This window comes from Motacilla alba, chromosome 10 (genome assembly GCF_015832195.1).
Source record: "Motacilla alba alba isolate MOTALB_02 chromosome 10, Motacilla_alba_V1.0_pri, whole genome shotgun sequence".
Lineage (NCBI taxonomy): Eukaryota > Metazoa > Chordata > Aves > Passeriformes > Motacillidae > Motacilla > Motacilla alba.
Genome location: NC_052025.1, coordinates 2,627,069 through 2,647,592, shown reverse-complemented (window position 1 = coordinate 2,647,592; position 20,524 = coordinate 2,627,069). Strand labels below are relative to the sequence as shown.

The window sequence follows — 20,524 nt, the reverse complement described above, 5'->3', positions numbered from 1 at the left end:
GCCTCACAGGGAGGAATTTCTTCTCAGTATCCCATCTATCCCTGCCCTCTGGCAGTGGGAAGCCATTCCCCCTTGTCCTGCCCCTCCATGCCTTGTCCCCAGTCCCTCTCCAGCTCTCCTGGGGCCCCTTTGGGTGCTGGAAGGGGCTCTTGAAGTCTCCCTGAAACCTTCTCTTCTCCCAGCAGTTGGAAGCCTGCAGTGTTAAGGAGAAGCTGCAACTGGCAACCACCAGTAAATAAACCTCTGTTAATTCATACTGTTCTTCCTCTCTTAGGACTTCTCTTGATGGTTTTGCCCCAGGAGTTGAGTTGGGCTTTTCCCTCAGGAATAATGTGCCTTTTTAAAGTTAGGCAGGTGACTTTGTCAACTCTGTGTTTCTTTTAATAAATTCAAGACTTTTTGATTCTTGCCCACATAAAATTATTCTGCTGGATGATCTTGGAGGATCCAAGGACTGGATTCTAGTACCTAAAGGAGAAGGCTCGAGAGTGAGTTTTTACAAGGGCCTGCAGTAACAGGACAAGGGGAAATGGCTTCAAACTGAAAGAGGGCAGGGTTAGATGGGATATTGGGAAGGAATTCTTCCCTGTGAGGGTGGTGAGGCTCTGGCACAGGTTGCCCAGAGCAGCTGTGGCTGTCCCATTTCTGGAAGTGTCCAAGGCCAGACTGGACAGTGCTTGGAGCAATCTCGCCTAGTGGGAGGTGTCACTGCCCATGGGAGGGGGTGGAATGGGATGGGCTTTAAGATCCCTCCTAACTCAAACAGTCTGTGAATCTTTGATCTAGATCTGGTATCAGGTTAATCTAGATCAGGTTAAATGTAATGCTGAAGTCCAGTGAGGAGGTGGGATTCCAGCAATTAAAATCAGGATCTCCTGTGTGCCAGCAGTTGCTGGTCCTGTCATCTTCAGCTGAGCAAGTTCTTCCCAGCAGGGAGAAGATTTCATTTTACTTTATTTTACCCAGGAGCATTCAAGGTGTGTGACAGCAGCACCTGCTCGAGCAGGACCATAGCTAGGAGCAAATAAATAGTTGTGAGCCAAACACCAGGGTGGGATTCTAGGTGTCTCAGTGCTCATCCTTGGGGTGTTACAGGGTTTGTGGGATGAGCACGAGGTTTTTCAGGAAGACCCTAAAAAGCATATCGTGCTTTTCTCATCGTTCAGTAACTCATGGTTTGTCGTTTAGAGGTTGTGTCTGACCATGGTGTTAACACTCAAGTACATCCCCATGTCGCTGGAGCTACAGCTCTTTCTGAAATTAAGGAGAGGGCAGTCAAGGGGAGATCTGGTTTCGCAGGGAAAAATCAAGACTACTTTGTTTTGCCTCTCGTGGCTGTGGCACCGATGGCAAACGTGCTTGATTTGGGACCCTGCAGGGGAGCTGCCATCCTCTCTGGCTGCATCTCCAGCACCTCTGGCAATCAACGACACCACATTCATAAATAATGCTTACATTCATCTCTGGCAGCTGCCTCTTATCTCCTGAGCCACAGTGGCTCATCTGCCAGGGAGCTGCCTCCTGGAACCATCCCTTTTTCCTTTTATAGCACTGGATGGTGTTTTAATGCAGTGTTTGAAACGACTGCACAGTTTGGGTGAGCAAAGGTTTAGAAGCTTTAGGCCATAGATAAACTTAGGGAAAAGGCTGCACAGACATGAAAGGCTGCACTGCTGTGCTGAGGTCTTGGCCTGTGGTCCAAAACAGCTGCCAAAGACTTTATCAGAAGTGAGATGGTGCATTGATGGAGCCAGCAGCACTTCATGGGTTTCCAGAGAAATCACAGTGCAGCGTGTGGTAACAGTGAGCTGGAAAATTCCACTTACCATTTAGCAATGGGGGAGGACCCTTGGAAAAGGCCATGGGAGCAATAGAGCCATCAGTGGTAGTAGTGGTGATTGGACTATTTTGATTCAGATCTGTCTTGGGCATTTCTGCAGCCCCAGCCATCTTCCCCTTGATAAGGCAAAATACAGCAGGCATGTAGCTGAAAAGGGGAAAAGTGGGATTTTAATGGCAGCAAAGTAATATGCTGTGGGTTGCTGTTGTCCCTCTCTAAGTGCCCCTCAAGTCCAGACTCTGGGCTCTTTTTTCATATATTATTATGTGCATTTTTGCAGTTATACTGAGGTAGGACAGTTTCATAAGCCACAGTTCAGATATTCAAAAGAAAAAAAAAGAGATGCTCTAACTATCAAGTGACTTGACTGATGTTTGGTAGGAGACATGTAGGAGCAGAGCACTTCAGTCATGTCTTTGTGGAGAACTTGAGGGTTGTTAAAAATCTTTCTCTTGATTCTGCTTGTAATCTGAGTATCATCTTAATCCATGCGAGGAGCTGCTCTCCTGGGCCACATCTGTCTTCCTGCTTCTATCTAAATAATCCAAGGAATTCAGGTTTTTTCCATCTCCACTCACTGCAGGTCTCCAAGGCCATTAGAATATGCCTTGACTCATCCACTCATTTAACTCTCTCAAATTCATCTTGGTTGGTGGTTCCATCCCTTTCCATCATGCTGGAGACAAGCCTGTGGCTGAGCTCCACAAGCGTCCCTGCCTGCTTTCCATCCCATCTGCTCTGTTTATCAGGCTGGTGTCCAGCACCTGCTTGTCTGTTTTTCACCAGTCTCTGCATTTTTTTCCCTGTTTTTCATCCAATGAGGCAAAACTCATTATCAAAGTAAATACATCTGTTAGCAAGCTCTGTTTTACATTCCTCCAGGAAAAAAAAAGAAATCGTGATGTTTTCAATTAATTCACTTCATTTAACCAATACAGTTGGTATTTCTTAAGCAAGTGACTTCCCTAATAGACATTATTTTAACATATCTTTATAATTTTAAGCCATTTGTGATCGAGGGCATTTAACCCTAAGGGTTAGGAAGCATTAATTCACACTTCTGGGAGAAATCTGATGTGAAATTGTTCAACAGAAGGGAAATAAAAGACGTGAGACAACTTCTTGGTCAACAACTGACCTGATTCTTGCCTTCCTTTAATTCTGGAGAGCTGTTGGGAGCTGGTTGTTTGTTGTGATGGATGTCACCATAAGCATGCCCTGTATTTAACTGAACGTGTGTTCAGAATTGTAAGTGGAAAATGGGTGTCTGAAAACTCTGAGGAACTGAAAGAGTTGTACCTCCAGCAAGGCAGTGCAAGCAGCTCTTGGGGAGCAGATGTTGGGCCAGCAGCCCCAAACTCCCCCATAACCTGGGCAGCAGGGAGAGGAGGCATTCTTCCCTCTGCCCTGCTCTTGTGAGTCCCCACCTGCAGAGCTGCTTCAGCCCTGAGGTCCCCAATATCAGGAGGATGTGGAGCTGCTGGAGAGAGCCCAGAGGAGGCCATGGAGAAGCTCCAAGGGCTGGAGCCCCTCTGCTCTGGAGGCAGGCCGGGAGAGCTGGGGGTGTTCACCTGGAGAGGAGAAGGCTCCAGGGACACCTCAGAGCCCCTGCCAGGGCCTGAAGGGGCTCCAGGAGCTGGAGAGGGACTTGGGACAAGGGTCTGGAGGGATAGGACAAGGGGGGAGAGCATCCCATTGCCAGAGGGCAGGGTTAGATGGGAAACTGAGAAGACATTCCTCCCTGTGAGGCTGGAGAGGCCCAGAGAAGCTGTGGCTGTCCCATCCCTGGAAGTGTCCTATGCCAGGTTGGACAGTGCTTGGAGCAAGCTGGGCCTGGTGGAAGCTGTCCCTGCCCATGGCAGGGAGTGGAACTGGATGACCTTGAAGGTCCCTTCCAAGCCAGTCCTGTGTGGCATTCCACGATCTTGTCGTTGTTCAAATGGCCGGGTGCTCTTAAGCTGCTGGGTGCTCCATGCTGTTGTTACGTGGCTGTGGAAGGTCACCATGGAACTCCTCTGTGACTGCATCCAGAGCATCCAAATTACAATTAAATCTGTGAGATGCTTTTTGTTCTGCATAAATAGGTGCAGCTGTAAGTGCATGTGAAATCAGCCCGTGTTTAGTTAGAAAAGCAGTGATGCAATTTTGGTGAGATTTACAAACCAAAATATTCAGGCTCTTGACAATCTGAGATGTGCAGGATGAGGCAGGGGGTGACAAGCATTGAACCTTGTGTTTTGGGTGACAGCAAAGCAGGGCATGATAGTCCAGGTCTTCTAGAAGCATTTGCTGAGGGCTCCACAGCTTTGCTTTCATTGTCCTTTCATCCTCTCACGTTCATTGTCTCTGGGTCTGTGCTGGCTCAGCAGAGCCAGAGAAACTTCTTGGAGTGGGAGGAGAGTTGGATTTGTGTCCTTTGGGAGAAGGAGAGAGGAGAGAACATTTGCCCAGGAGTGGTGGGCCAGACACATCTTTCTCTTCTAGTGCCACAAAACCATTAGACTTTATTTTTTCATGTCACCAAGTGTCATTTTACCTGGCCCTTCTTTACCTGGGATGAATTTTTGCTGAGGAATACAAGATACTTGGAATGACCATCACAGGATGGTTATTTGGGGTGATAAACTCTGCTGTGTTAGGGACTTTAAATCAGGGAGAACATCTCATTTTCAGCACAAACACTTAATTTTCAGTCCAATAACAGTTAATTGGCAGAGACACAAGGTAGAGAAGCCTTGTGGAGTGAACTGTAATGAGTCAAAAAAGTATTTAATTACAGCAAAGAACTGAGTGATGTTTAATTCTCTGTATCCTTGTAGTGGGACTGGCTGATGCCTTTTTCAGCCCATTAAAAGGGAGAAGAAACTGAGTTCCAGGGCCAAATGGCAGAACATTACCTAAGATGTTAAAAAAACCCCAAAAAACAGCAAAGGAAAAGATCATAGGTGCAATTAATCACAAGCCTGAAAATATTCAAGGAGAGAAAGTGGGAAGGAGACAAAATAATTAATAGCATGAAGAAAGGAGAATCCTCAGTCCTGAGGTACGAGGACAGGGACACTTAATGGAACAGAAAGCAGCAGAACTGCTGGAAGCACCTACTTATCCCAAAACCCATTAGCTGAGGAGACTCATTGTCACCACGGGTTATTAACGTGAGGAGCTCAGCGGGAGCCCTTTGAAGAGCTGCTATGTTGATGAGTGGATTCAGAATTCACAGAAAAATATTAATGGAATAAAACTGAAACCCCACAAAGCTTTTAAGAGCCAAGCAACTGTCTCTGCTTCAGGACATGAGGGCAACCTGGGAGGGTGGAACTTCAAAAGAAACCTATTTGTGGGGTGAGGTTTCTCACTTTTCCCTTGGAAATGCACATCCTCATGTGCAAAAGCTGCTGCAGTCACTCTTCTGCTCCGTGCCACTATGGAAATTCCTGTGTGTTAACTGTGTTCCTGCTATTTATTTGGCACTGATGTCTGGGGTAACCAGGAAGACATTGGGATTCCAAGATTCCTGAACAAAGTCCAAGGTCAGGACTTTAGGAAGGGAAATGCTGACTTTCCATGGATTGCTCTGCCTATAGCCCACTCCAGCTGCCCTTTCAAATCCAATCCATTCTCAATTTGAAAGAATCCTTTCAAATCAAATCTCTTTAAAGGATTCTTTTAGTTAAGTCTGATTACTCAAAAGATGCTCTAATGTCACAGAGTTCCTTTAGTTACTTAAATTTCTACTAAATCATGGGAAAAGTTTTCAAGGAATGCAGACAAACCGTTCCTGGGTTAGTTAGCCAGCACTTTCCACAAGGGATGTAGTTTTGGTACATTTGCTTGGAATATGGGGTTTTCGTGTGTAATCCCAATCTAAATAAATTCAGGTTGATCTTTTTCCTCAGCCCAGGGTTGTTGGTCAGTGGCTGAAGGAGGAGTAGGTGTACAAGTTCTGTGGCTGGATAGGGTCTGTTGCACAAACTTTGCCTCTCCAGCGGTAACAGCTGAGGTGTGATGAGAAATAACTTCTCTTTGGGGAACCTTGCCAAAAAAAAAGGTAAAAATAACCTGGAATGATGACAATGGTGCACTGGCAGAACGAGTTTGTCTACACCTGCCCTCTGCTTGGGAAGGAGCATTCTAAAGGCAGGATTTGGCTTTTAAAGGCTCGAGGGCTGGTTTTGGTGATTGATTGGCCTCCTTGGTGAGGATCCCAGTACGTTGTGCCTGTAAGTGCTGAGCAAATTTCCCTAAATGTGTCCTCCTCACATCAGGTCACACAACTTCTTCCTTTGACACAAAGTAATTTATTAATTGGTTTTTGTACTGGTTTCACTGTGAAAACATGGGTGGAATGGGAGCTCAGTTCGTGCTGTTGGCAGACCAGGCTCTGGATGCACCAAGGTGGAGGAAAACACATTTTGTCATCAAAATGGACCTTTCAAACTTGGTTGCCTGGTGGCTGTGTTCTCCTGTAGCTCTGTGGTGGGCTCAGGATGGCTCTGTGTGAGCATCTGTCCCCCTAAGTAAGGGGTGTTCCACATGTCTCCTTTCATCATCTTCTCCACAGGAGAAGCAAGAGCTGCAGCCTTGTTTTCTGGAAGGGTTTAATTTCAGGAAGAGAGAGTGGTTTTTTTTCCTTTCCTTTTTGGTTTTGATTTGTTACAGATGACACTTTCTAACCACAGCGCCCAAATCCGAAGGCTCTGAGTGAAATCTTTTTAGGAAAATGATGCTCGTGACTGCCTGGCTCCGCAGTCGGGACTTGGAGAAAATCTCTAACAAGATTTGTGTTGGTTTCCTTTGCTCCTGGCTCTGCGTGGGTGCTGTTTCTGAAAAGCATAACCACAGCGTGTTCCAGTCATCAGCTGCAAAGTGACAATATCAGAGACAAGACTTGAAATCAACTCTCAAAATAAACAGGCAGGCTCTGGCCTGGGTTGGGGATGGGAATGGTTGGTCTCCCATCTGTCCTTTCCCCAACCTGCCTGCCACCAGTAGGGACACAATAGCTACATCTTCAACACACCCAAAGGAGATTTTCTTATTGCTCTTATTTGAGGTTTTCCACTTAATTTTCTGTGTTTGCATCCATCTAATGACAGGAAGGATGAGTAAGGAGAGGGCAGTTGCAGGAGCATTCGGATACTTCCTGTGCTACTCAGAAATCAAAGGAATTCACAGAAGCACCCAAACCATTTCAGTGGGAATGTATGTGAGATAGTGTGAGGATCACAGAATCACAGCGTGGTGTGGGTTTCAAGGAACCTTAAGGATCATCTAATTTCAGCCCCTGCCATGGGCAGGGACACCTTCCACTAGCCCAGGTTACTCCAAGCCCTGTCCAGCTTGGCCTTCAACACTTGCAGGAATGGGGATTGGAGCTTCTCTGGGCCATCTGTGCCAGGGCCTCTCCAACCTCACAGGGAAGAATTCCTTCCCAGTATCTCATTTAACTCTGCCCTGTGGCAGTGAGAAGCCATTCCTCCTTCTCCTGTCCCTCCAGGCCCTTGTCCCCTGTCCCTCTCCAGCTCTCCTGGAGCCTCTTCAGGCACTGGCAGGGGCTCTGAGGTCTCTCTGGAGCCTTCTCTTGTCCAGGTGAGCACCCCCAGCTCTCCCAGCCTGGCTCCAGAGCAGAGGGGCTCCAGCCCTCAGAGCATCTCCATGGCCTCCTCTGGACTCTCTCCAGCATCTCCACACCCTCCTGATGTTGGCCCCAGAGCTGGAGGCAGCTCTGCAGGGGGTGTCTCACCTGAGTGGGGCAGAGGGACAGAATCCCCCCTGCCCCTGCCCTGCTGCCCACAGTGGGGAATCAGCCCTGGGGCATGGGAGAATTCAGGGCTCCCAGAGCACATGGAGCTTTTCATGACCCAAAATTGATCTACCACTACATTCAGCCCATTCAGTGAGTCCTGATTACCCCTGGGTGTGTGGAGAATTGTGGTTTCCCGCTGTTCCGCTCCCTTCCCTGTTGTGACCCAACGTATTTGGTTTCCATCCCCATCCGTGTCCTGTGACTGGGATGAACCAAGCAGCCTTTGGGGTTCCCCCTTGACTCACAGGGCATGGGCTGAGACAAGCAGGATTAGGGGTTTTTTAAAACAGAGGCTTAACACCCAGAGGAAAGTACTCTTGCAGGATATCAGACTCAAACTTAATCCCTGACTTGGCATCCAGGAGTGTTATATCATGCTTGGGTGGGAGAAGTATGATGTCATTTTCCACACTCATATTTTATCTGAACATCTTATTAAAATCCTGACATTCTCCTGGGTCGTTTCCCTAAGAGAACTCAGGTTGTCAATGCACCACTCTGGCTTCAGCCTGCAAGAAAGGTCTTTCAGTGGTTTTTATGTACAATTAAGGAGGAGGAAAAATATCTTTAAAGGCATTGTTGAAAGGAGTGAAAAATGCTTGTTTTCATTTTGGATTACAACAAGAAAGAGGAAAAGTTGGCTTAGAAGTAATTTGAGCATTCTGTAAAGCTTCATTTTTATACTTTAATTCTATAAATGTACCTGCAAAGGAAGTACTTTGAAAAACAACAACAAAGCACTGAAACCTTGCGCTATCGCTGGCTCCCGCCCTCCCAGCTGGCTGCCACATCCTGGCAGAAACCTTCCACTATCACCCTGGAGTTGGGAGGCAGCGGGCTGTCCTGCCAGTGGATTTTATCCAAGGGATGCAAGTGTCAATGATGTTTTCCAGAACTTAGGGGTGGATTTTCCAATGAGAAAAAATAGCCTGTAATGTCATTCCCATACAATGCTGCGTCGTGCCCCAACATAACGCTCCAACACAAAGGCACTTCAGGATTTTGTCACTAAATCGGGGTAAAGTTCTCACATTCAGGAGTGGGTTTAGGTATTAGTTTCAAATTTTATGTTACAGCTTTTTTCTAATTCTTCTTGTGCTCTCCCTCCTCCTGTACCAGTTTCTCAGCCGCCAGTCTTCCACAGCTACCTTGGGCCAATTGGTACCTTCACAATCACCCTCCTTGGGCAAAGGTCCTTCTCCAGCCTGCCAGTCTGCATTAGTCAGAGGCATTTTAAGAGGATTTCCCAAACCCTACCAACACCCTTCCTAAAAATCCTGATGGGACAAGTCAATTCAACAAGTTTATCCAGAGAGACAATTTTCCAGTGTCAACATATCATCAGGTTGACAAGGACATCCTTCAAAGCTACTTGCTTACTTGCAACTCTAGGAAGTTATAAACCACCAGTAATTCATTATTTTTAAAAAATAATTATTTCTAAAGAGTAATAAAAATTATTTTAATATCACAGTGTTCTCATCCTGGACTAGTGTGTTCATCCTGCTGGCCGTGGATGGAGTAGGACACATGGCATGGGAGGGGATTCTTCCCCTCTGCTGTGCCCTTACGAAACCCCACTTGCCGAGCTATCTCCAGCTCTGGAGTCCCCAACATCAGAAGGATGTGGAGCTGCTGGAGCAAGTCCGGAGGAGGCTACAGAGATGCTCTGAGAGCTGAGCCCCTCTGCTCTGGAGCCAGGCTGGGAGAGCTGGGGGTGCTCACCTGGACAAGAGAAGGCTCCAGGGAGACCTCAGAGCCCCTGCCAGTGCCTGAAGAGGCTCCAGGAGAACTGGAGAGGGATCTGGGACAAGGGCCTGGAGGGACAGGACAAGGGGAAATGGCTTCTCACTGCCACTGGGCAGGATTAGATGGGATATTGGGAAGAAATTGTTGGCTGTGAGGGTGGTGAGGCCCTGGCACAGGTTGCCAAGGGCAGCTGTGGCTGCCCCTGGACCCCTTCAGTGTCCAAGGCCAGGTTGGATGGCACTGGAGCACCCTGGGCCTAGCAGCAGGTGTCTGTGCCTGTAGGCACACCGTTTGTGGTCAGTGGGAGTGGGGCTGCAGCCCAGCCTCATCCCCATGGGCACAGCTGTGAGGAGCAGGTGAGCAGCACTGACAGCAGTGAGCCATGGAGTGCCCAGGGGCACTGCCCAGCCACCACAGGGAGCAGAGGGCACACAGGTGCAGTGCATGGGCATGAGGGGGATAAAAGATTGGGCTAAAAAACAAGAGGAGCAGATGTTTGCAGCCTTCTGAAGTGATGTTGCTCTGTATGGGCAGGTGCCTGAAGCCTTCTGAAGTGATATGGTGTTGCTCTGTATGGGTGAATGCTGAAAGCTTTCTGAACTTGCATGATGCTACTCTGTGTATCATGGCCATCTCGACTGTGATACATGCTACCACACCTGCCCATGGCAGGGGATGGAACTGAGTGATCCTTAAGGTTTTTTCCAACCCAAACCATGCTGGGATTCTATAAACAAGTCAATAAACCTGCATTTGGACCAGAAGAGGGATTTAGTCCTTATCTGATTCCAGCAGCTTAGAGATTTCTGTTTCCTTCAAACCCAGAAATGTTCCCCCAGTTTTGGTGACGAGCAGTAGATGCTCCAGCAGGTTTTGTGTGTGGTGCTGCTCTCCTTCCTCCCCATCCTCCTCGCTTTCTGCTCTTTGCCTAATTTAGCTCTCACAGCTACATCTCTCCCTTCCTTTGTTGCTCCTCTGTCTCAGCACAGGAGTGTCAAACCCAGCAAACCACCCTCAGCAGTTCTGTCCCTACAACCACAAACCCAAGCTGCAGCCACTTTCCATGAGGGCTTTTCCAGCCCTTGTGGAGCACTAACAGTGTCAGAGATAAAAACTGGATTTTGATAGTATTTTAGTACATGTGGTCTCTACTCCTCTGACATGAGCACTATGAGTAAGTAGTATCTGGCACTCCTAAGCTCTATTCAAATAAAAGTGATTTTCAGTTTGCTTTTTTGAATCTCTCAATTAGTGATTGCTGTAGCTCATCATCTCTGAGATGCCCAGGTGGGCTGTTTTCAATTGTCTGCACATCCAAGGCTCACTGAGCATGGGGGGTTGGCTTCTGTTCCTGGTCATTAGATCTCTTTAGGTGATCCAAATCAAGTGCATTAGGAGAGCTTGAATTCCTCCTGCTTTTGCTTGTTCTAATCTTGGATAAATCCTATTCCTCTTCATAGTGGGATCATTAACACTTGTTAATATGTGTATTTTTTTAAAAAGCAAGCACAAATTTTATTTTTTTTTAGAATAGGAACTGATTTCTTTAATAATTTACTTGCATGCAGCATGATTTTTTGGAATAGGTACTGTGAAGCAAATAAGAAAACACATACACTCTTTTTCTGATTTTTGTCCTGCTTGGAAATTAAATACATAATTTAAACCCACAGAAGTGATGGGGGGAGGGAGATTTTCATCTGAAAACCCTAGGTAAATACCATGGGTAAAATTTAGTAGATTGTAAAATGTAATTTTTTTTCCTCTGAGCCATATTGGAGTGAGACATTTATGTTGCAGTAAGTACCAATGTAATTATGAAGCCAGATTTCACCTTAGAGAATAAATGGGGGAAAATGGGACTGGCTGATAAGGATTTCAAACCAGACATCAAATGATAATGAAAATCTAATCCTGTTTGTGATAATAGCTCACTAAATAATTTCTGTGGTAGGAGATCAACAGGTTTCTGGGATTTAGTGCCAAATCCCTGTGAGCAGAAACACCAATTGATTAATCAGAGAATGTGCTGAAAACTTATTCCATCTATTAAAAGAAAAGCAAACAAATGAAGCTCCCACAGAGCCACTAAAACCACATATCCAGATTTGATTTTTTGAGGGATTTCCTGAAGAGGAAGAATTCTACTGCTATTTTTTTCCCCCAAACATTTCATTGGAAGCACCTTTCATCCTTGTATAGAAATTATAGGAAGCCCATCAAAGGCCCTAAGGGAAAAGGGGATATTTCCTCTCTTCCTGTGTTCAGATCTGATTTCCTGAAGAGAAGAGGAATCTCTGTTTCTTCTCTCCAGCAGAAGAAAATGTATTTTGTGGTGCCCAACTTTACTTAAGTAATTGAACACCCGTTCTTTATGTTTTACACCAAATCCTGCAAACTTCACGCCTGGAAAGAAACATTTCTTGTCACCTTAGAATTACTGTAATTGTTCAGTATTTGTTGATAAGAGTCTGAAAGGGCAATGTGTTGCTTGTTTTCCTCCTGGAGGGCAGGAAACAGCTGCACATATTCCGGAAGAGTTGGGGGGTCACCAGGAGAGAAGGAATCCATAGGTAGCTCCTATGGCTGTATCAACATCATTCCTATTTTAACAAATTAAATTTTGGAGCTGTTTGGAGTTCTTGGGAAAATTACAAGGAGTGTTGCTTGTAAAGCCATATTTGTTGGGATGGGTGGGAGTTCTGCATTGGTAGGGAATGCTGCTGCTGGCAACGTGTTTATCCAGTGTGAGCAAATAACATCGGCAGTGTCCATAGTGGGATGCACACACACAGTCTCCTGGGAAAATGCTGGAAAACTGGAGGTAAAAAGGACTGTGACCAACTGTGCAGCAAGTCTTGTGGACTGAACAGCAAAGCACTAAGTTGCCTTTGAGGCTAACAAGTCAGTCTGTCTTCTAATAAGTATTTTCTTCTAGATCCAAGGAATTTTCCAGAGCTGTGCTTGGAAAATGACATTTAAATGTCAGCTTTTCAGGATCTCCTAGCTTGTAGAAAATCTGGAGTGGGTGCACTGACCTTGCCCCCATGTCTGTGATGTCCCCAGTGAAAAACTGGGATTTAACAATATTACGTTGATCAGAATTGTTGAAGGTGCAGGAATGTTGTGTTGAGCAGCTGAGTCTGTCAGCGTGTCTTTATGGATGCTTCCTAGATTTGCGTAATGCTGAGAGATGGGATAACTGTTGTCACAGTTAATAAACTCCGCGGGTGTTTAATCCTCATTAGGGCTTTAAATCGTTTTGGTGCTCGCACTCACTTTCCAGTTGTATTTAAATCTACTTCTCATTAACCAAGTCTGTGCTCAGGGACTGGGCTCTAAGCTCTGAGCACTGTGCCCTTCCTAAGGTGCATTTTTCATAGCAGTGGTCCCAAACAGATAGTGCTGTCCAATGTTTGTGTGTAAAAAGGGCATCTTTTCTATGAAAAACGGGTTTGGGGTTTTTTTGGGTCTTTTCTTGAGAGCAGCATGGTGGTGCTGGCTGCACTCTGGAAGTTTCAGTGATGGAGTGAGGCTCACAAACCCTCCTAGGCAAACTCAGCTATCTACATGGCTGTGCAAATGTAATATTCTGATGATCACAAGAGCTGCCCAAACCCAAGTATCCATCCACCACCTTTCACCTCTGTCCTGGCTCAGTCTGTGCTGTCCTCTGCATTGGTTATGAGGGAAGATGGACAAACCTCTCAGTGAGCTGAGATGCCTGAAGTCTTTAGAGATCTGCAGCTGTCTCATAAATACCACTCTGGAATGATCCTTGCTCAGAATTGCTTAGTGCACCAATACCATGCTCTTCCTAAGTGATGCGAAAGTGATGAGCTTTGCTTTGTTTTGGTCTTCTAATTTTGTGTCAAGCAATGCCCTGAACAGAAGCAGTTCTTCATTTTAGTCTGGCTCTTTTGAAACAAAATGTTAGAGGAAGTATTTATTGGTTACAAAAGCCCTTCATCCATGGATTTGTTTGGGTCAAAAATGCTTAAAACTGAACACCAGAGGCCGGTTGCTGTTCCAGATATGCTCCATGGCTGGGTTGGTTTGATGGAGTCATTCAAAAGAGGGTTTTTCTCTTGTATTTCAGTCCCACTCTGGATCTCACTGTGGTTACTGGGGTCCACACTCCAGAATAATGTTCCTCTTGGCTATGGAAGGGTGTGACTAAAACCACAGAGCTTCCAGCAGCATCTTGATGGCTTTGTCCTCAGAGAATATCCTGAGTTGAAGGAGGCCCACGAGGATCATCGAGTCCAACTCAGTGGATCTCTTTGCTTTCTGCTCCCTGGGACATCCAGGGATGTTGCTGCACTTTTTTCTCTTTGCCTTTCAAAGTCCTTCAGCACTTGCTGTCTCCCACCCTCTGTTCTCTGGGCTTTGTTTATTCCCCTTAGTCTGAAAGATGTAAAATATTTGAGGTTTTGTTGTTCAAATTGAGCTATTGCTGCTCTTGCTTGTGTGTTAGGTTAGTCAGCAGTAAAACCACTGAATCCAATAAGGAGCATGGGGGGAACTTCCAGCAAAATCATGTGAAAATGTCTGTAAAAGGTTAACTGAGCATCTTGGAATCATGGAATCAATTAGGTTGGAAAAGGCCTCTAAGATCGAGTCCAACTGTTCCCCACCTCTGTCAAGGCCACCACTGACCCATGTCCCCAGGTGCTATAATCCACACAGCTTTTAAATCCCTGCAGGGATGGAGTCTTCACCATGTCCCTGAGCATCCTGTGCCAGTGCCTGACCACTGAGCCTCCCCTGGCACAGACTGAGGCCATTCCTTCTTGTCCTGTTCCTGTTCCCTGGGATCAGAGCCCAACTCACCCCATGTCTGCCTCCTCCTGTCAGGGAGTTGTGCAGAGCCAGAAGGTCCCCCCGAGCCTCCTTTTCTCCAGGCTGAGCCCCCCCAGTTCCCTCAGCTGCTCCTGGTGCTCCAGACCCTTCCCCAGCTCTGTTTCCATCTCTGGCTCAAGCCCCACAATGTCTTTCTTGTAGTTTTCCATGTATAAGCTTGGTGGGGATTTTAACCCCCTTGCTTTCCCTGGATTTTCTGGGTACCAACAAATATTTTGAATAATTCCAGCTTGAAATTTGAGCCCTCAGCTGAATGCAGAAGGGTAGGAATGAGGGATCCTGCATGGAGCAGGGGGTGCTGTGGGATGGCCGCAGACAGATTTGCTTAAATATATTTAGTGACTTTGTAATCTCAGTTCTTAAGAATCTCCTGTGTGTGTACAAATGTGTTTTACAGAGACTTTTAATTTGAGCAAATTTAGGTTCCTGAGATTACATCTTTTCCAGCCTCTAAAACACAGGCTGCTGCTGCTGGAACTGTAAGTCCTTGTTCCAAAGCACTTCAAAAGCAGATTTTAATTCTTAAGCCTGCCTTCCCCTTGTTCCTTTTAACAGAAGATGTTTCCAGAAGTTTCTCTGTTTTTAAGGTGGCCTGAATCCGATGCTGATCGTGACAACTTTCAGTACAATTAATTTGGCAATGAAATCTTACAAAGAACTCGAATATATTATATCAGGGTCTTAACAAAAGTCGACCAACCCCACAAGTGGAGTTTCTGGCATATAATAAATAATACATAGATCCTTTCTAGCTTGATAAGCAGGAAAGTATTGATTAAAACCTCGTCTGTAGCTCATTTCCTGACCTGCCGAGTCAAAGCGCGTTTGATCTGTCTCAGTTTGGAATCAGCAATATTTTTGTGTGGGTGCAACATGTCCTGCTGCCTTTGATCCCCAGAGATTTGTTTTGGCGTTGCAACAGCTATTTTTATTTTGCTTTGTGAGGGAAATAAAGATGGTTTGATGAGTATCACCATGTTCCAGATCTGCCTAAATGTCACGTAGGGAGACTTGTGGAAGAGACCAGAAGCTGTAGGCGTTGACCTGAAGACAAGCTGTATGTGATGTATGGGATATAGCTCAGAGACTAGAATTAATTTATGTAGGATAGTCCAGAAATAAATGATTTCTCTTTAAATAAAGCACAAAACCTTATTTTAAATGCTCTGCTGCAGCTCCTGAATTTGAAAAGAAATAATATTCCCTGATGGTCTCCAGATTGTGTAGTTTTGGAATCTGTTTAGGATAGTGAGGGGCTATATTTAAAATGTGACATCAGTGGAGATCTAATGTAAAAAGTAAATATTTTATTGAAGTGAAATAAAAAATTCAAATAAAAAAAGCCCACCTCCCCGCCCCTGAGTCATTTAAAATAGGTTCATTTCAGTGCAGGTATTTTTAAATGGATGAAGGCAAAGTGCTTCATCCACCCTGTATTCTCAATATGTTGTTTGCCAGGACTTTCCTACCAGCTCCTAGGATTAAAGCTTTTAAAAGTAACTGTTGAACACTTCGGGATCTGGGCCACTAACTGTGGGACCCAAGCATAGCAAGGAAATCACCTTTTCATGGGCTTCCCAGCTTTCCATGTAGCTGAGACCACTTTGGGAATAAGAGTGGTGGCTCATCCCCCACCCTGCACATTCTGGAGGAAGCTGGGCAGTGCTGGTGTCAGGGAAACTGCCCAGTCTGACCATTCAGGAGACTCCTGGCAGTCACACTGCCAGCATTCCTCAGCACTGCAATGGTGCAGGCTTAATGATATCCTGGTTTATTTTGGAAAAAAAAAAAAAAAAACAGGGATATTCAGGGGTGAAGTCCTGCACATCCCTGTAGCCTCTAATAAAAGGTAATGAAAAGCATTGTGACATAAACCCGTATACGATGCTGTAGGAGAAACAACTATGTTCTTTTTGGCTTTAAATAGAGATGGAGTTTGGTTTTAATTGCACATTGGAGCAATTAATTGGGCTGGTTTATGCCAGGACAAAGCATTAGGGCAGTGAGAGGCATTCCTGGATCTTGGCCTTAGGTCTTTCCCGAAGGACTGAGTTTTCTGTGGCACCAATTGTCTTCCAGCTTAATGAAAAAAGTGTAGATGGAGCCTTGAATTTTCTATTAATCGCTGAGATATTCTCTCACATTTGAGTAAATTTAAAAGAAAATTAGATAGCAACCTCCCCCACCCAAACAACCCATGTTGCTTTTAATGAAAGCAGCCAAAAAAACCTACCCCAAACCTTTTTCATCAGTAAAGAGAAGAAAAAGCAGTTAGTGAGAACTGGAGCTCTTTGTGTTTGAAATGCAGGCTGCTTTCCAGCCCTTGTTGGAGAACTCGAGCATTTCAAGGGCTCACTCTTTAAAATTGCTGGTTTGGTCTGAGCTGCACCAAAATCCTCTCAGTCCTGTTGCTCACCTGTTTGCATTGCATGTTTGTTTTCTGTTGTTTTTTGGGTAAGGAATCCCTTGCTAATTATGACCATATTTTGTAGTTAACTTGTGATGTCACTTTTTATTGCCACCGCTTTATGGTTAGCAGCGTGCAGAGACTGTGAGCATCCTCAGCCATAGAACCATGGAATTGTTCAGGTGGGAAAAGCCCTCTGAGCTCATCCCGCCCAACCACTCCCAGCAGTGCTAAGGCCACCACTAACCCACGTCCCCAAGTTCTACATCCTACATCCACACGTCTGTTACATCCCTCCAGGAACAGGGACTCCACCCCTGCCATGGGCAGCTGTTCCAATGCCTGACAGCCCTTTCCATGAATAAATTTTTCCTAACATCCATCCTAAACCTCCCCTGGCGTGGACTGTGTTAATCCCTTCTCCTATTCCAGCTGGACAGGGAGAGGAAGTGAGACCATGTGCTTAATAGCATTTTAAGAGCAAAAGATTGGCAGAATGGCTCGTGGTCACGCTAAATGCTGCTATCTCCAAAAATCAAGGAAAAGAGAGGTGGGAGTAAGCTGATAGAAGATAAATGATGCTACATGAGCTTTATTCCTTTACTTGGGGTCAGTGACATGAGGCCACTCAGATGATGTTCCTCGAAGGGAGCGTTGGTGAGAAGGATTTCAAGGCAATGTGTGACGAGCCACTGATTTGTTACAGTTCAGGGTTTAATTGAAATAATTACATGGGAATCTTCTGGTTCCTTTTTTAGTCTTCTGCAGTGGCTAAAACGAACCAAAATGTATCAGTTACGGCCAGTGCCGTAAGTTCTTGGGTGATTAATATGTACCAAAGCTCTACTCATGGTGATAATTGAAACCAAGGAAGAGTCCCAAGCAGCAAGAACAAAGATAACCTTTAAATAGAAATTCCTGCTTTCTGGGTTTCTATGTAGGTGCCTGTCCAAAAGCCCAAGGATCTTCCTTTGATCTCAGCTTTCATCCCATCAAGCAGAAGCAGAATCTCTTTGATCCCAGCCGTGGTGGGGATGACCCTTCCTCAGCGCTGTTACTCCTCTCTCTGGGAGAGCTGCTGGAGGAGTGCTGAACCTGCCTGCCATGATTTGTAGCTCCTGCTGATGGTACCTGGAAAACTTCAAGTTTTCAGGAACCCTCAGATTTACCAGAGGGGTTTTTAGCCTCCCCTTTTGTAGCCCTTCTGCTGGTGCCAGGCGCTGCCTGTCCTGGCCTGTGCTTTCACATCGCTTGCTGTCGCTTCTGTGCAATATTCACCCTTCTCTTTCCTTCTCCCCCCGGAAACCTTTCAAGGATCTTGGTGAATTTATTATATTTATATTTAATGTACGTATTTATTTTCTTTCCTTTTGCCACCAGTGATGGGATTTGTGGTGTGATCTCATGTATCATCCACTCAAATACGTGAAAGAAACCCAGCCAAAGTCAGGGGCACATCCACACCCTGGGATTACACCCAATTCCCTGTGCTGTGAGGACCGTTGACGTACGTGGCATTGAATTAAAATAGCAGTCAAAAGCTTTGGCAAAGGAGAACTATGAATGTTGGATGTGGGAGCTTGAGAAGCAAAAGCCATTTTAGGGCAGAGCAGGAATCATTTCCAGTCACCTTTTTTTCTTTACCATTTCAGGCTGTGACCGTGCGGAATTCCATGGCCAAGTCATTGTACAGCGCCCTGTTTGACTGGATCGTGTTCAGGATCAACCACGCGCTCCTCAACTCCAAGGACATGGAGGAAAGCACCAAGGTAACACCTCCCCAGCTCTTGTGGCTCCTCTCCTGCGTTTTTAAAATAGATAACTGAGTGATAAAACATTACCCAGGCGTGTTGCTTAACGTGAAGTTAATTTTTCCTCGGATCGTAGCTGAGTACATCATTATTCTAAGTGGTGCTTGCTGAGCTGAGAAGGATGGAGCACCTTAAGTACTGTAAGCTCAAAGCAACCAGGGAAGAGATTTTGTTGTAGCCACAAAAGCCAGTTCCCCCACCCACTCCAGGAGAAATGGCAAATATTTTCCTCCTTACGTGTAAAACTAAAGGGCCGTGTATAATTCAGAGGGAAGAAAGGGAATTCTTGCTACAACATTTTGGTGAAGTTGCTCCATGATGAAATGATGAACAAGGTGGGTGTCTGTAGGTACTGAGGTGGTACAGTAGAAAAATGAATTTAAAGAAAAGAGTTATGATGGGAAGAGTGAAGCTGTACCACCTTCCCAAAGAGTTGATGGAAGGAATGGCATGAAGTTCCCAAAGAGTTGATGGAAGGAATGGCATGAAGTTTCCTGCAACAGCAAGGCCTGCATGCTGTCACCCTGGACATCCTCCCTGACCCTCTGGTGTACTCATCCACAGTCCTCATGGCTGGGGGATACTGACCCCAAAATCTGGGTCCATGTACGCAGGCACTTCCAGCTCTCCAGCTACCCTTGCCTTGGGAATCTGGGACATGGTCCAGCAGCATGTGGGGCTTTCTGGGGGGTTGTGCATACAAACTAAAGTCACAGCTGCCAAAAGGAGGATTTTTGCTGAGCTCTGACATTTGGATTGTGCCATAGGACTGAAGTTGCAGAGACTCTCAGTGTGGTCACTCCTTTATTTAATTCCAGAAAAGGGTTGTGGAGTGTAATTGTGGACTGGAAATAAAAACATGCCTATGAAATCTGGTTATATGTTTTTCTGACAAAGAAGGGTTATTACAGTGATAACATCCAGTGAGCCTTCTGACTGCACATGCTGCCTCTCCCTCTGTTTAATATTTTACCAGAAATGTTGTGTTCTTTCCTGATCTTTTTCCAAGTAATCAAAAGTTTTGTCTGGGCTGTCAGGAAAAAACAAACCACAATGTTTACATATTTGGTGAGGCAGAAAAGTGGATTTGTTTTGACAAGGAAATGCATCTCAAATGCTAATTATTTTTTTATTAATGACACAATGATTTTTTTTAAATTATTATCTGTTCTGTAATATTTAAATACAAATCAGTCTAGGACACTCTTGTATGCTTAGTCAGCATGGCTGTGGAAGTGAGGCACCACGGTAGCTGTTTATGGGCAATTAAACTTTTGTTCCCAACCTCAAATCTCAGCAGGTAAGAGCCAGAACAGCCCAAATTCCTGCTTTTCTCCAGCATTGCTTCTGCACATTAACCCTCTGCCTTCTCCAGCCAAGACTCCCATGAAGTGTAACCATCTTCCCCCTTGCCCAGCTCTGTGTGTCATCTCATGAGTTCACAACTGACAGGTTTCTGACCCTTTTTTTTGGTCCCAAATCGTAACGGTAATATCCAATCCAGGGCAGGCAGCAGGAGCTGAGAGTGCTGTTGCCCCTGTGCCAGAGCAGATCCACCCGTGCTGGCAAGTGCCCAGGACCTGGAGCTGCAGAATGTGCTCATATCCAGATCCAGGGAGGCAATCCTGGACTGTACTTGGGTCAGAGTTTCTGAAGCAGAAAGGCAGTGCCCAAAATACCAGGAAATATATCTGCTGCTCTAGGCACAAGTGCAGTTCAGTTTATCTTCAGAGTCCTCTATGAATTGGAATGATTCCCACAAATGCCCCAGAAATCATGAAATTGCACAAATCCTCCCCATTTTAGGGGTGGAGACTGTGAAGAAGAGATTTATGTGCATTTCAGAGCAGCTTCGTTAAACATTGACAGCCAGTTTTCCCTTGGGTTGTTCTACCACATCACCTCCTCAGCCCTATTTTTAGCCCCCAACTTGGGTCATTTCAGCACAGAGGAAGGAGAAATGTCTCTCGGGACTGGGCAGAGCTGGCAATAGCTGCTCCTTTGCCCTCAAGGAATAACATTGCTGCCAACAAGTGTCTGAGGGCATC

The 20,524-nt window shown here is 45.6% G+C and overlaps 1 protein-coding gene across 9 annotated transcripts in view; it reads left to right on the top strand.

The window, feature by feature from the left end:
• Positions 1 to 20,524, top strand: part of MYO9A (myosin IXA) — a 173,851-nt gene that overhangs the window by 87,792 nt on the left and 65,535 nt on the right. For all 9 annotated transcript variants that reach the window (XM_038147029.1, XM_038147030.1, XM_038147032.1 and 6 more), the window contains one exon: positions 18,318 to 18,434. In XM_038147029.1, coding sequence (XP_038002957.1) covers positions 18,318 to 18,434 — 117 coding nt within the window. The remainder of the gene's footprint in view (positions 1 to 18,317; positions 18,435 to 20,524) is intronic.